The sequence below is a fragment of the Cupressus sempervirens genome, chromosome 10 (assembly GCF_028749045.1).
Source record: "Cupressus sempervirens isolate cs-2001-9-10 chromosome 10, ASM2874904v1, whole genome shotgun sequence".
NCBI lineage: Eukaryota > Viridiplantae > Streptophyta > Pinopsida > Cupressales > Cupressaceae > Cupressus > Cupressus sempervirens.
This window is the reverse complement of record NC_143127.1, coordinates 204719808-204735760: the sequence shown is the minus strand read 5'-3', so window position 1 is coordinate 204735760 and position 15953 is coordinate 204719808. Positions and strand designations below refer to the sequence as shown.

At 32.9% G+C, this 15953-nt stretch overlaps 2 protein-coding genes across 3 annotated transcripts in view; both read right to left on the bottom strand.

Annotated features, from left to right (window-relative positions):
• LOC149533344 (uncharacterized) overlaps window positions 1-11913 on the bottom strand; it is a 29120-nt gene extending 17207 nt beyond the window's left edge. The window contains exons 1-4 of the mRNA XM_089803790.1: window positions 11517-11913; window positions 11322-11432; window positions 10521-10828; window positions 10249-10403 (exon numbers count right to left, since the gene is read on the bottom strand). Of these exons, the coding sequence (XP_089659916.1) occupies window positions 10249-10403; window positions 10521-10828; window positions 11322-11432; window positions 11517-11663 (721 nt within the window). The 5' untranslated portion in view covers window positions 11664-11913. The remainder of the gene's footprint in view (window positions 1-10248; window positions 10404-10520; window positions 10829-11321; window positions 11433-11516) is intronic.
• On the bottom strand, window positions 2482-8265 carry LOC149533345 (uncharacterized). 2 transcript variants are annotated; one of them, XM_089803789.1, is made up of 6 exons: window positions 7265-8265; window positions 6833-7114; window positions 6601-6734; window positions 5615-5955; window positions 3456-4606; window positions 2655-3353 (listed from the first exon to the last, which is right to left on the bottom strand). In XM_089803789.1, exons 1-6 carry the CDS (start codon window positions 8228-8230, stop codon window positions 2781-2783), a joined length of 3447 nt encoding a protein of 1148 aa, XP_089659915.1. In that variant the 5' UTR covers window positions 8231-8265; the 3' UTR covers window positions 2655-2780. The 2 variants fall into 2 exon arrangements, with proteins under 2 accessions (XP_089659913.1, XP_089659915.1); XM_089803787.1 differs by lacking the exon at window positions 7265-8265 and having other exon boundaries at window positions 2482-3353; window positions 3456-7014.
• Window positions 11914-15953: the final 4040 nt, after the last annotated feature.

Here is a 15953-nt window from a genome sequence, read left to right as displayed (position 1 = left end):
AGACATTCAGTCTTCTAATATTTGTAATATTTGCAAGATGCATGATTCTAGTAGACACATTTTATTTGATTGCCTTTTGCTAAAGAGTTACAAAGACTTTTTGGTATTGTTTATCCTATTAATGTGAATATTATTCAGAGTGTTACTGGCTATATTAAAGGTATTAGTAAGAATGCTAATTTTTTCTAGAATATTCTATCTTCTAACATTCTTTGGCAAATCTCGAAGTGCATGAATGAAGAAAAATATCAAGGTAAGCCAAGGTTTCTTACTGAGTGTTATCGTAAACTCACATATTTTAAAATCTTCTTGTAGATTCAAACTACCATGATGATAGAGAAGGAGAAGCTCAGGAGGTTTCTCAAAGATGGTCAAGCCATGTTCTTTTTCTATGAGCTCAAGTATGGTTATCAATGGCGTAGGACTTTGGATAATCTGCGGATATTTGAGAACACTTGTTGGAGATTGAACCAGGGGATAAGAAGGAACCAAAATTCTAGGAAGGAGGAGATCTTTATGCTGGCCCAAATCCACGAAAGAAAGAACATTGTATGGATGGAAGGCCCACTTGGTTGGACCATGTGGGTGGATACCTACCCTAATATTCTGCATTAGTGCCTCTGTTGTTTAGTGCTTTGTTGTTCATGTTTTTGTATATTTATACAGTTGCTACTGTTGTTTTGGTGTGAGGCAATGCCTCTGTTCTAATACTTGGTAAACATTATTGATTTTTTGGTACTCTCCATAGCTAATAGAAAAAATAAAATAAAAAATTAACACATATTTATAAATTCAACTTAAATATTGCTTACATTTTAATTATAAATATGAATTCAATGAAAATGAAAAAAAAAATAACAATTTCGAAAATCCATCCAAATATATTTCTTAATTTAGTTTTTACTTTTGTTTTTATAGAAGTTCTTTAAATTTCTATAAATTAAATTAATTAAATTTCATTTTAATAAAAAAATCATTAATATACAATTATAAAATGAATAAATTGTGAACATTCAAAGACTAAGTTTTCTAACATTTCATTTTAATAAAAAAATTCATTGTTATACACTTATAAAATGGATAAATTGTAAGTTTTTAACATTTCATTTTAATAAAAAAAATTCATTGTTATACAACTATAAAATGACTAAGTGTGTTCATTCCGAGAGGGGGACAAAGACCGTGAGAGGATAATTTGTAATTTGTTAAATAAGATTTTTTATAAATCTAAAAAAACAATAAAAGGTATTTTAATTTGAAATAAATTATTTAAAATCTCATTATTTATAATTTAGTATTTTGAAAAATAATAAAGTTAACATTTTTTAAAATTATTAATCTTTAAAAAACAATAAGAACTATTATTTGTGTGTTACTATTATAAAACTTTTTAGAATTTTAAAATACAGCTATAACATTTGAAAAGTTTGCAATCTCAATGATGTGTGTGAATTAATCAACAAAAATAATTTTATTATTATATTTTTATCGAAATTTTTGATTTCTAACTAAAATTGTACTCAAAATGAAAAACATCTTCAAATGATTTTCTTAAAAAATAATTAAAACGAATAAAATATAAAATATTTGAACAGAAGTTAAGAAAAATTAGATTTAGTATTTTTTATAACTCAAATTTTCAAAATAATAATAAAAGTAAATTATTAAAATAAAATAAACACAATAATTTTTTTTAAATTAAGTCCTAATATTTATAATGTCTTTACTAATATTAGCTAAAATATTTTATTAATAAAATATTATCAATTGTTCATATTTATTTATTTCTTTAATTAAACAAAAAACAAAAAATACTATTCTTCTTGGTTTTGAAAATAAACCTCTCACCCGTGCTCTGTCAATCAATGTTTGAAAAAATAAGGGTTTCCATTCGCTACAGATGTACTATTAGCTACACGCACGTCGATTTTTAAGCATTTATTTGGCTAGGCTATTTAGCCACCAGCTCATGATTTAATTAATTGTAAGAAGACATTAGCAAGTATATCATTTAACCAAATGATATCTTAATTGCAGTTAATTAATACATATTTATTATTTTTATTTTAGATATTTCTTGAGTTTAGACCCTAAAAAAATTAGTATTGTCCAATGAGAAAATAGAAATTTGTGAACAAAAATTAAATTTAAAAATAGAACTTTAACAAACTTTAGATTGTTAGATTTTTTAAGAGGTAAAAATTAATAGATTAATAGGTTAACTGCAGTGAAAACATTAGTTCCAGGACTAATAATTCTTGACAAAGAATCAAAATTATTGTCCTCTTTATTGTTGGGAACTCGAAGGTTTTGTCATTTTTTTCAGGGTTTTGGGAATGTTTTTTCTTGGGCAGCTGAAATTGTCCATGAAATGAAGAAAATTTGGTACTTATAATCGATATTACAGGAGCTATTAAGAACAAAAATGGCATTGATATTCCAACTTTAATTAAACATGCAAAGCAAAATGGTGGAGTCAAAGACTTAGAAGGAGCATATTCAATTCATCATAGATTGTTCAGACATCAAGTTTAAGTTGCTGCTATTGTGAGTATTCCAGGAGTCTATGTGTACTTGATGAGGACACAATTATGCATCGCAAATCAGACATTTCCATAGACAAATAAGACTACAGAAGCTTTGTTTTGCAATGACATGGACTCCATCTGCATGTAGCTCTCGTTTTCTTCTAATCAATTTTTTCAATCACAGACTTTATGGAATTCAGTGCATTCAAAACTATAATGGCAGACCAACCATTCGCGGCCGGAAAAACCCAGTTAGAAATAGGAACACGAATCTATGAAATCCCAAGCTTCGGAAACAGGGGATAGTATTTCTTCCCAATTGTGGTGTTGCTCGCTTGCTTGGACATGAGGTGGATGGTCCAAGCCATCAAAATGCATCTGCGTCCTTCCCTCTTCATCCACAGATGTTGATATGCTGACGATGACATCACACCTTTTACCTGGAAGTAGCTTGAACAGGGAGTAGGCAAAGTGCAACCTTGCCCTATTGTCAGCAGCGATCCATGCACAGCAGCCCCTCGGCAAAAGTGGGAGAATTTCCCTAACACGCCTCTCCCTTTCCTCCCATGAACTCCCCACCTCCACCAATATCATCTGCCCATCACACTCCATCCATTTCCTCTTCACTGCTTCCAAACGTTCTCTATTTGAAGGCGATGTAAGATCACATGACGCCGTTAAAAACACACACAGCTTCATGCCACCAGCTGGACAAGTAGACTCCCGGGACAGCCCATTCTCATCAATATAGAGGAATTTTGACTCACTGTGAAAAAATCCTCTACGCATCACATCTTTATATGGGTCCGCTCCACGCTGGTGTGCCTGCAATGCAACGAATGCCCACATTTGAAAAACAGAGACAAGCATAACTATGAAATAAAAGTCTTCTTATTTTAAAACGTGAAAGTGTGTTGCAGCTGTTACCTCTGTCAGTACTGATAAAGAATATTGGTCCTTCACTTGTACCCACCGCCTTTGCAACATAGGGCTTTTTTTTATATTCACAATCATCAATCCCTTCATATTTGCCAACTTGTCCATTGTATTTTCCTCCAGTTGAGAGCATTCTGAAGCGCTAACAGCAACCAGTGAACTCAAACATTCAAAATCACCAGAGAGGGTCTGCAATACCCTGCATCTGTCCATGTTTAGAAATCTTAAACACTTGAGCTGACCAAAATTTTGAGGTAAATTCAAGAGCTTCTCACAACTCTGCAAAATCAACGTCTCAAGACAACCAAGGTTTCCAAAACTTTCTGGAAACGCAGACAGCTGCTTACAATTTCCTAAATCTAGCTCTACCAATCCAAATAAACTGCCAAAGCTTTCTGAAAGGCTTGTCAAGCTGAAACTATAGCTTAAATCTAACTTTTGTAAGGAGGATAAGTTGCCAAAGCTGTCTGGAAGGCTTTGCAAATTGGAGCAACAAGATAAATCTATCTCTGCTAAACAACCTAAACTGCCAAAGTTGTCTGAAAGGCTTGTCAAGCTGGAACAATCATTTAAATCTAATTTTTGTAAAGAGGATAAGTTGCCAAAGCTGTCTGGAAGGCTTGGCAAATTGGAGCAACAAGATAAATCTATCTCTGCTAAACAACCTAAACTGCCAAAGTTGTCTGAAAGGCTTGTCAAGCTGGAACAATCATTTAAATCTAACTTTTGTAAAGAGGATAAGTTGCCAAAGCTGTCTGGAAGGCTTGGCAAATTGGAGCAACAAGATAAATCTATCTCTGCTAAACAACCTAAACTGCCAAAGCTGTTTGGAAGGCTTGGCAAATTGGAGCAACAAGATAAATCTATCTCTGCTAAACAACCTAAACTGCCAAAGTTGTCTGAAAGGCTTGTCAAGCTGGAACAATCATTTAAATCTAACTTTTGTAAAGAGGATAAGTTGCCAAAGCTGTCTGGAAGGCTTGGCAAATTGGAGCAACAAGATAAATCTATCTCTGCTAAACAACCTAAACTGCCAAAGTTGTCTGAAAGGCTTGTCAAGCTGGAACAATCATTTAAATCTAACTTTTGTAAAGAGGATAAGTTGCCAAAGCTGTCTGGAAGGCTTGGCAAATTGGAGCAACAAGATAAACCTATTTCTGCTAAACAACCTAAACTGCCAAAGTTGTCTGAAAGGCTTGTCAAGCTGGAGCAATGATTTAAATCTAACTTTTGTAAAGAGGATAAGTTGCCAAAGCTGTTTGGAAGGCTTGGCAAATTGGAGCAACAAGATAAACCTATCTCTGCTAAACAACCTAAACTGCCAAAGTCGTCTGAAAGGCTTGTCAAGCTGGAACAATCATTTAAATCTAACTTTTGTAAAGAGGATAAGTTGCCAAAGCTGTCTGGAAGGCTTGGCAAATTGGAGCAACAAGATAAATCTATCTCTGCTAAACAACCTAAACTGCCAAAGTTGTCTGAAAGGCTTGTCAAGCTGGAACAATCATTTAAATCTAACTTTTGTAAAGAGGATAAGTTGCCAAAGCTGTCTGGAAGGCTTGGCAAATTGGAGCAACAAGATAAACCTATTTCTGCTAAACAACCTAAACTGCCAAAGTTGTCTGAAAGGCTTGTCAAGCTGGAGCAATGATTTAAATCTAACTTTTGTAAAGAGGATAAGTTGCCAAAGCTGTCTGGAAGGCTTGGCAAATTGGAGCAACAAGATAAACCTATCTCTGCTAAACAACCTAAACTGCCAAAGTCGTCTGAAAGGCTTGTCAAGCTGGAACAATGATTTAAATCTAACTTTTGTAAAGAGGATAAGTTGCCAAAGCTGTCTGGAAGGCTTGGCAAATTGGAGCAACAAGATAAATCTATCTCTGCTAAACAACCTAAACTGCCAAAGTTGTCTGAAAGGCTTGTCAAGCTGGAACAATCATTTAAATCTAACTTTTGTAAAGAGGATAAGTTGCCAAAGCTGTCTGGAAGGCTTGGCAAATTGGAGCAACAAGATAAATCTATCTCTGCTAAACAACCTAAACTGCCAAAGCTGTCTGGAAGGCTTGGCAAATTGGAGCAACAAGATAAATCTATCTCTGCTAAACAACCTAAACTGCCAAAGTTGTCTGAAAGGCTTGTCAAGCTGGAACAATCATTTAAATCTAACTTTTGTAAAGAGGATAAGTTGCCAAAGCTGTCTGGAAGGCTGGGCAAATTGGAGCAACAAGATAAATCTATCTCTGCTAAACAACCTAAACTGCCAAAGTTGTCTGAAAGGCTTGTCAAGCTGGAACAATGATTTAAATCTAACTTTTGTAAAGAGGATAAGTTGCCAAAGCTGTCTGGAAGGCTTGGCAAATTGGAGCAACAAGATAAATCTATCTCTGCTAAACAACCTAAACTGCCAAAGCTGTCTGGAAGGCTTGGCAAGCTGGAACAATGATTTAAATCTAACTTTTGTAAAGAGGATAAGTTGCCAAAGCTGTCTGGAAGGCTTGGCAAATTGGAGCAACAAGATAAATCTATCTCTGCTAAACAACCTAAACTGCCAAAGCTGTCTAGAAGGCTTGGCAAATTGGAGCAACAAGATAAATCTATCTCTGCTAAACAACCTAAACTGCCAAAGTTGTCTGAAAGGCTTGTCAAGCTGGAACAATCATTTAAATCTAACTTTTGTAAAGAGGATAAGTTGCCAAAGCTGTCTGGAAGGCTTGGCAAATTGGAGCAACAAGATAAATCTATCTCTGCTAAACAACCTAAACTGCCAAAGTTGTCTGAAAGGCTTGTCAAGCTGGAACAATCATTTAAATCTAACTTTTGTAAAGAGGATAAGTTGCCAAAGCTGTCTGGAAGGCTTGGCAAATTGGAGCAACAAGATAAATCTATCTCTGCTAAACAACCTAAACTGCCAAAGTTGTCTGAAAGGCTCGTCAAGCTGGAACAATATTTTAAATCTAACTTTTGTAAAGAGGATAAGTTGCCAAAGCTGTTTGGAAGACTTGCCAACCTGGAACAAGACCTTAAAATCAACTTTGATAAGGAAGATAATTTTTCAAAGCTCTCTGGAAGGTTCATCAAATCAAAACAATGAGATAAATCCAACGTTTCCAAAGCATGTAGGTACCCAATTGTTTCTGACAAGCTCTCAAACCTTCGGCAATAGTGCAATGCTAGAGAACGCAAAGTCTGAAATTGAGAGTGGATGGTGGTAAAATGAACTAATGTAGCATTTTGAATAAACACATATTTCAACGAAGATGTGCTGCTGGGGACCTGCAAAACAATTTCGCTATTTGAGTTAAACAGATAAAATTATAATTTAATTAAGCAGAAGGGGTTTTTAAATAAATGAATAATATAAAGAAGTCGGCAGAGTTTGTAGATTTTGCCTCAGGAAAGTTGGAGTCTTCATCATATGACAAAATCAGTACTGCTAGTCTTCGATGTTTGCTGACATTCATTTGTGAGTAATTATTATCATTCTCGAGGCTGAGCAACCTTAGATTTTCAAAAGCTTCATTGCACTTTCCATTTACTATTTGTGTCCCTCTTGTCAAAATCAAAACTCTTAAACATCTCTTCATTAAGTTGAGATCAGATGCTTTAAGCTCAAAGTCCTCAGAAAGACAAATCCCCTTCGTTTTCTTAATCCTCTGCAACAAAAAGAAAAAGTCTCTGCAGCTTAATATAGACAGAATTGATTGTTACAAAAAAAATCCCATAATTGGTTATATGAAAATCTCTACAAAATTTGTATTACTAAATTTTCTATATATTAATATATTGATGGATAGAAAACAGACCTCCACATTTTGAAGAACATCAGTAAGAGATTCTACATCGGTGATTCTCTCCCCATTTTCTGCTGACAGCATTCTCCCTCGTGCTTTCACTATATCATGAACATTCACTCTGTCTTCATCTGTGACATTTACAAGTGCTGCCCTTTCGAGCTCTTGAAACTCTATCTCTCCAATAGCAAAGGCCACTGTGCTCCGCTCCCAATTAAAAAAGAAGAAGACAATGTCAAGAAATGCCTCTTTACACGAGGCATCCAAGCGATTATATACAAAATCCACCATGCGTTCTCTTATTTCACCCTCTGCTCCTTCCAATAGCCATGACTTGACATATTCAACTTCTTGTTTACACTTTTGCATGTTTTGAGCATGTTCACATAATCTCTTTCCAGCCAATTGTAGAACCAGTGGAATCCCTTGGCATACATTGAGGAGGCCATTAATATCTATGTCGGGATGAAATCTTTCTTGGTCACTACCTAGAGCATACAATGATAAGACTCTTAGTGCATCTTCTTGTGGAAGAGAGGCTACTTGATAAGGAATGCGTTCAAGTTTTGCCTGCACAATTACACGAGTCTCATTCAGATTCCTGGTTGTTAAAAGAATCCTGCTCTGCACTGGAAGGGATGGCAGGGCACTTATAGGCAAAAGCTTCTCTAGATCACTTTCTCTCAATGCATTGTCAATAAAAATGAAGACAGGCTGAGAGGATTTTTTAAATTCTTCAGATAACTTGTCACTACCTTCATTCAAATTCCTCAAGTCAATAGTACGGCCAAAAAGGTCTCTTAAAATTTGCTGTTGCATCACCTTAAGATTCGCCTCTGAACAATTTTGTTCCATATCAACTCTACAATATTTGTAAGATTTGAGATCGATTGTACTAAAAACAGCAGCGGCTAGAGTTGTCTTCCCTATGCCGCCTTGTCCATAAATAACAACCACTTTCACTGATCCACCTTTCATGTCTAGAAGTTTAGTCACAATTTTTGTGGCTTCTTCTAAACCAACTGCAAATCCAACATAAATTTATTAGAAATTGTGTTTTTGTACATCTTAATTAAATAGTAAAATTGAGCAATTCACACAGGAAGTCTAGAAAATACGGATGAAGTTCAAAAAGCAGCAAACACCAAAACTGCTAGAGAACAAGAGAAGCAGCATGGAACTGCGAATTGCAATACACTTTTTTTAAAAAATAGTTTAATGTAATGAAGAAGTTTATCATTCATAAAAAGAACAATCAATCAATCAATTGATGAGTTTAAGGGGCTTTGAACTTTTTAATGTATGATTCATAAGGAACAACATTTTGAAGGTTTTGCAAATGGAATTGTAAATGGGGTGTGTTTAATCATGGAGGAACTTTATAGTTAAGCACGCTTGCTAGGATGGGTGACCTCCTAGGAAGTTCTAATGCTTCACTTGTGGGAGCATCTCCTAGATCCAATGCGTGCTTAGTGTTCGATTCGATTTCACGAGAGACGATGGGTTCATGTGAACCACTACTCTGAAATATAAATTGATGAGTTTGACTCGAAGAAATCATGATTACAATGTCACAATTTAGTGAAAAAATATCTCCTATTTATTAACATCATTCTTAGTAGTTTAGATCATTTATTTTTATAATTTTTTATTAATAATTATATATAATAGATATTTGAATTTCTATAAATGAATACAAATCGTTCAATTTTGATTTTTTATCATAAATCTAAAAAATATAATTAATTTAAATTTAAATAAATAATTATATATTATATTATTTATATGTTTAAACATTTTAATTAATTTAAGTTTTTGACAGTTACATTTAGTAAAATTAATGTATTTTAACTATCCATAATTCAATGAGAAAAACAACAATATAAATATAGTCTTAGTGATAATTTGGAGTAGTTACAATTTATCCATGATAATAATCTTCTCCTTTAATACATGAGTCATTTACTACATGGTTTGATGGTCTCTTATATAGATGACTAAGAAGAAAAGAGAAAAATTGTCATAGACAATAATAGTTAAAATTATTCAATAAATATAGATTTAATATTTCATTCATGAAAATAAAATTTATTTTTAAATTTTATTATAAATTTGACATTTATATTTTGTATTAAGCAAATGATATATGATGACTAAGTATTATATTATATAGAAATAAGTGTTGTATTTGAGTTGGAATATATATATATATATATATATATATATGAGATGTAAAATTTAATTAATAAAAAATATATAACAAAACTCACCATGTTAAAAAAGAATCCTATTTCAAAGGAGGAGGTCTCACCAAGTTCAACTATTAAAATTATCTAATAGTTATAAAATAATTAATAAAAAAAGTAAATAAGATTTTTATTTATCAAGTGAATGCAATAATCTACCATAATAAGTCAGTCATAATACACTAAATATATTATTATTATTTATTATTATTTTGTATTCCAAGTATTATCTATGAATTTTGAAAAAGATTATTGTGAATATTTGATTATTATTATTTTTTAAACTTTTGTTAACTATAATTGTTAAGGATTCTATTGTAAAGACTATATAGGGTTCTAGTCCCCTTAAAATCTGTAAACAAAACAAAATTTATCAATAAAAAAATGAATATTATAGATGTGAGCATTAACTAACTTAAGATATTATACACAATATTACATTTTCCTCCTTTTACAAAGGTTTTTCCTTTTACAAATGTTTCTTTTGAATGTTATTTCATTGATTTAAAAATATATGATTTCTTTTATTGTCATATTTTTATCTTATTTTTACAAGCACAACTATAAATTTCAATTAAATTAATTATATTAAATTGAACATTGAAATGTCTCTTTTAATATAAATACAAGAAACAAAACTTTTTTTTTTTTAAATGAAATTTACTTGAGTTACCAATAAAAAAATTAGATTATTTCGTTATTAACATATTTTATGTTATTTTCCTATTTAGGATAAAGAAAGCTGGGTACCTGCTTGAGGAGCGATTCCTTGTGAAAGAGGTAAGACAACTGGAATCCGATCCAAAAATGCAATTAATGCTTCTAAGGAGAGTTCTTGGTATTCATGTCCAAGTTCTCCTTGAAATTTTCGCAAATCTTCTGCGTTAATTGGAGCAGCGAAAAATCTGTTCAACATAACAAACGAACAAATTAAAACCTTAATTTAACACTAGCCTAAACATTAATATCATATGAACCCACCCCACAAAAAAAAGACCATTGGATGAATTGAAGGGGATTACTTGGAAAGATCATTAGATTTCATTTGGGAAATGCACATGAGGCAGCCTTTTACAATGAACCCAATGACCCGATTCAGCTTCTCCTCTGGCAAATGTTCGTCCAATCGCCTCACATATTTTGCGAGATAACACATATATTTTAGTAGCTCTATACTTTCGTGTTTGTTGGAAGAGATCTGATCTATTCTCTCCAACACAAAACCGACAACTGAAAGCGCCACTCCCACCCATTTAATATGGGCTGCTTGATTTGTTGCATCAATAACAAATTTGCGAGTTTCTCGATTCAGATTTGGCATTATATTCTTCTGCAGCCAATAACAACAATAGATTAGTTTGTTTTGAAATTGAATCTATTATCTCATGTCAATTCAGATCTGTGTCACATTAATACTTTCTTTTTAATAACACTCTTTAAATCTAAATTAATATTGCTATAGGGATTTAACTGTGTAATTCTTGAGTCGAACTCATTGACTCATGTTTCATGAATAGATATGAATCTATTTTTCATGATAATGATAATAAATGTTCATAGAGGTGAAATATCAAGACTTTCAGGAGGCTACCCATTCCAGGACTACTCAAGCTTGAGCGTACATAACTATGGCGTTTCCTCCATAGTTAAACTCACTCTGCTTGCAACCCCATTTTCAAAACTTTCATATTATGTCTTATGAACCATTCATTAAAAAGCCCTTCAACTCTTAGATTGATAAATAGAAAATCAAATCTTGGATTGATAAATAGGAAATCAAATTGTATCAATTGAAATCATTTAATTAGAAAACAATTAAATACCTTGCATATATGTCTCTTAGATCGCTTTAATACCTTCTCCAGTAAACCACCAGCAGAATTGATAGAAGAACCCACTTGAGCCGTCGGGGCAACTTGTCTTTCTTGTCTTTCCTGCTTTCAGTGTTTTATCATCAATGTAAATATGTACTCAGAATTACTGAATTTTAGTGAAGGCCGATAGGAATTAATACTTACCTGGCCAATGTCATTTAAGAGCTGATCAATGTAAGAAATCAATTGATCAACTTCACTCATCTCTTTAACCGTATCCAATTTACTGATATGATCTTGATAATCTACAGTGGAAGAAGAGCATGAACAACAGCAGGAAGTGTTGCCCATTTTTCTCTTAATGAGATGCTGAACGAAAAAAGCTGGGAAATGTAACTGGGCGAGATTTTACTTGAAACAGATTGCTCAGAGTGTGTATAACAGATGAGATTGTTCCGAAGTTTACACCCTTTTATAATGATTATTGATTTAGAATATGAAGATGTTTATAATGCGTATTGATTAAGAATATGAACATTTGGTCCTGTCAAAAAAGAAAAAGATGGGAAAACATTATTTTCCTGTGGTGCGCGCAAGCTGTAAAGAAGGCACAAGTGCGGCGTTCCCTATTTGAATGTGAAGAGCAAAATTTTCCATCCGACGGTCAGCAATCGTGGAGAGACAATGACTACCATCGAAATAATCTTAAACGTTTGTGATCCCATTGGAAGTAATTCATGTCAGATGCCATTGAATATGAATTTATTTTTGACTGTTTATGATGCGACCATTGGGAACCTGCCAATCGTTCGATGAAAAGGTTGCTGGACTTGTTTTTTCTTCTCTTCTTAACCGGCTATACCACATTACACGTCAGGCACTTCTGGTCCGACTGTACTATTACGACCAGCATCAGACCAACCAGGATGATTGTACAATTAGATAAAATATAAACGGTCATAAATACCTCGGTACCCCTCTGCAATGGCAACGGCTACCCGGCAACGGCTACCCACCCAGTTAAATATACATGATTGGATGCCCCTGCATGGCCATAAAAGTTACCGTATTTTGACCGATGCAGCATAAAAGTTACCGTACTTTGGCTACCCGGCAATTTCCTCACATAATATCTGTACAATTACATACACCACTACCAACATCATACTAAATATCTGTACGAGTGTCATAATACAAAAGACTTAAATAATAATATAGTACAAATCATAATAAATATCTCAGAACACAACAAAACAGTCATAAATATCTCGGTACCCCTGTGCAATTTTCTCACATGGACTTCGTAGAAACTACAGGCTGTCATGAATATTATTTTTATTAGTAGACAAAGAATTAGAGCAGTTTTAAGAGCAAAGCAGTGCTGATTTTTCTCGATTTTCCCACTTGTGAAAACCATTTTAAATAGCTGGGCCTATCTCTGCAATTTCTTCCACATGATTTCTATAGCAATAATGAAAAGTATAATTTGTCTCATCATTTTTCATGACGTATCTGTTATCTTTTTCCTCGATGTAACCGTTGGGTTAAGTTTCTGATCACAGTCCATAATCTATCATTCATTTTCTCATTCTAATTTCGATGATGGTTCACTGAGTATGATCTAAAATATTGATAATAGAAAACTTATCGCAATCAAATCTCGAAATATATTAGATACACTGTACACAGTTAAAAATATATCTGCAATTGTAACAATACTAACATAGTATTTATATTATTGTATCAATATTCTCCTATATAATACTATTAGACATTATTTATAATTTCAAATAAGAATAAATATCTATTAAATATATAGTAATTAAGTTAAAAAAATAGTATCAATATTCTCCTATATAATACTATTAGACATTATTTATAATTTCAAATAAGAATAAATATCTATTAAATATATAGTAATTATGTTTAAAAAAATAATTATAATATTTATCATCTTTATTCTATTAAATAAATAATATATTACAAAAATGAAAAGTATAGTATTTATTATATTGGAATTCAACATAAATTTGCAGTTGGTGATATCGAATTCTCATTCAAAAAACACCAAATTCAGCAGGTAAATCAAAGACACAATCACAATCAAAGGCGAAACAATTAGAAAGATCACTTTATATCCTTGAAATCGACACTCTCTACACATTCTCACTCATCTTTGTAGTGGTTGAACAATTTGAGCAATTCTGTCAATTTTTCCCTAGTTTTCTCAGAGTAGCCCAACTGAATGACCAGGATCATTGTCCTCCCATTGTAACCATGGCAGTTAAGAGCGCTGCCCTTTGCGGATACACAAACTCGAACAACCATTTCCATAGTTGATAATTATTATTTGAAAATCATATTATGGTTATACTTATTAATTCAATAGCCTTCATATACTCCAAATTAAATTATATATATATTCAATATATTAGAGAGACTTCAAATATATATGGGTGAAGATTGGGAGAGATACAGAGTCGGAGATCAAAAATAAAAATAGATAGATTACTTTAGATAGGCATGACATTGAATATTGACACTCTTAGTTTTTGTATATTGCATTTACGATAATGTACATCCGAAGATTTATTTATAATAGAATATAGAAATATTATTCTATAATCAATGTCTCAATACAGACTTATATTGTGCTTTGGGATCTTCATCATTTGTATAACATGTGTATGATGAAAGAGAAACATGATGTTGCAAGATGGAGGTTTATTCCAAGAACCCATTTGATCTATAGAATTAACCAACTCTTATTGAAGGTGTTTGTGAATGACTGAATGATCTTATGACACACAACATGAAAGAATGGAAAGAATGATGGGTAAGAAGAAGCTACAAATGATACCACACATAAATATTGTTACAAAACCCATAACTCGAGTGAATTTGGGTTCATTCTCATTGATTTCACCCATTAGTCCCTGATGTTGATCACCAATTTTAAACCCTTAAAGATCAACAAACCCAAATATCTATTAGCCCAAAGAAACCCAACATGTGTATGCACCAAAAAACTCAACTAAGAATAAGAGTTATCTAGATATTAAAACCCTAAATAAAATCTCTCAAGGTGTTGCATTACTAAATTAGCTTAGAGAGACAAGTTTGTTTGTGGTATTATGAATACATTCTTAGTTCTTCTAGGGGATTATAAAAGTGCAATGATAAGCATGACATAATGAAAAAAAATGTTGTCCATGTAGAAGAGCACAATATGAACCATACCTCTAGGTTTTGGGTTTCTATTTTACACATATTTATCTTTCAAGACCACTACTTGAGAGACCAATGCATCCATAATATCACAAGCAAGTGGAGAATCCCAACATGTTGAGCATGTGCATGGACAAAAGGAAATAGATATTATAATCAATCATGGTGGATCTATTGATTCAATGGAGAACTCTCCTCTGGATAGCCTCAGTTGTTTGATAAAGAAAGTTATTGAAGACCCCTCACTTTCCATAATCTAGAGAGGGATAGTTTTAGAAATAGATAAAGAGACAAACATATAGAAAGAAGATAGAGAACAACAAGTACAGATGATGAGAAGAGGAGATCTAGAGATGGAGGTTGAGATATACAAAAGATAGAGGGGAGGAGAGAGAAAGAGTGAAATATAGAAAGACAAATAAATATGCATGATAAATATGTATGAGAAGAGAAAGAGAGAGATAGAGAAATGATGTGTTATATATAGTAGAAATGAATATGGGACATATAATGTTAATAAGATATGTATAAAGAGGAGGGTGGCGATAGATAGTGAGATATAATTAGAGTGAATATGTGATGTAAAATTAATAACATATAGATGGAGAGGGACAAGGAGAGGGAGAGAGAGAGGGGGACAAGGAGAGGGAGAGATAAAAAGATAGAGGTAGAGAGGGCAAGAATGAGAGATTAAAAAGGTGTTAAGAGACAAGTAATAGAAAGACAAAGAGGGGGATAGATAGATATACATAGAGATTGGGTACATATGTAAAGAGAGGGGGTGGGGGGTAAGGAGTTGGAGATAAGGGAGGGAGATAGAAAGGATACATATGTAGGAAAGGGGAAAGGGGGTGAGAAGAGATAAGGAGATAGAGACAAAGGAGGGAGAAAGTAAGCCTACGTATGTAGGCAGAGGGGGTGGGGAGAGGTAAGGAGATAGAGACAAAGTAGGGAGATAGAAAATATATGTATTTAGGGAGATAGGGTGGGGAAAGGTAAGGAGATAGAAACAAGGGAGAGAGATAGATTGGAAGAAAGAAGTAAAGATAGATATGATACAATTTCTCGATGGTGGTTCATTGAGTATGATTTGAAACATTATTTACTTAAATAAAATTCGAATAGTTAAATCCAAAGCCTACTCTAAATAATATAGATTGAAGAATCTAATGTCTTGATATTAATTTAATTAATACTATATAGAAAATATTTGTAAAGGAGACACAAGGAAAGAATGAGAGTGAGAGACAAAGAAAGATGAAGATGGAGAGATAGAGAGAGATAGAGAGAGGGAGAGAGAGGAAAAATATAGAGGGAGTGGTATAAAGGCAAGAGAATGAGAGAGTAAGGGGGCATAAAGATGTGTAGAGATGGAGACTGAGAAGAACAAATAAAATGTCTCATTTTTGTTAG

Bases quoted from the DNA above. Each gene is read 5' to 3' on its own strand.
- LOC149533345 (XM_089803787.1), bottom strand. From the start codon at position 6,536: ATGAACCTTCCAGAGAGCTTTGAAAAATTATCTTCCTTATCAAAGTTG. The intron at 3,354-3,455 runs GTAACAGCTGCA...GTTGCATTGCAG, and splicing joins CTTTATCAGTACTGACAGAG to GCACACCAGCGTGGAGCGGA.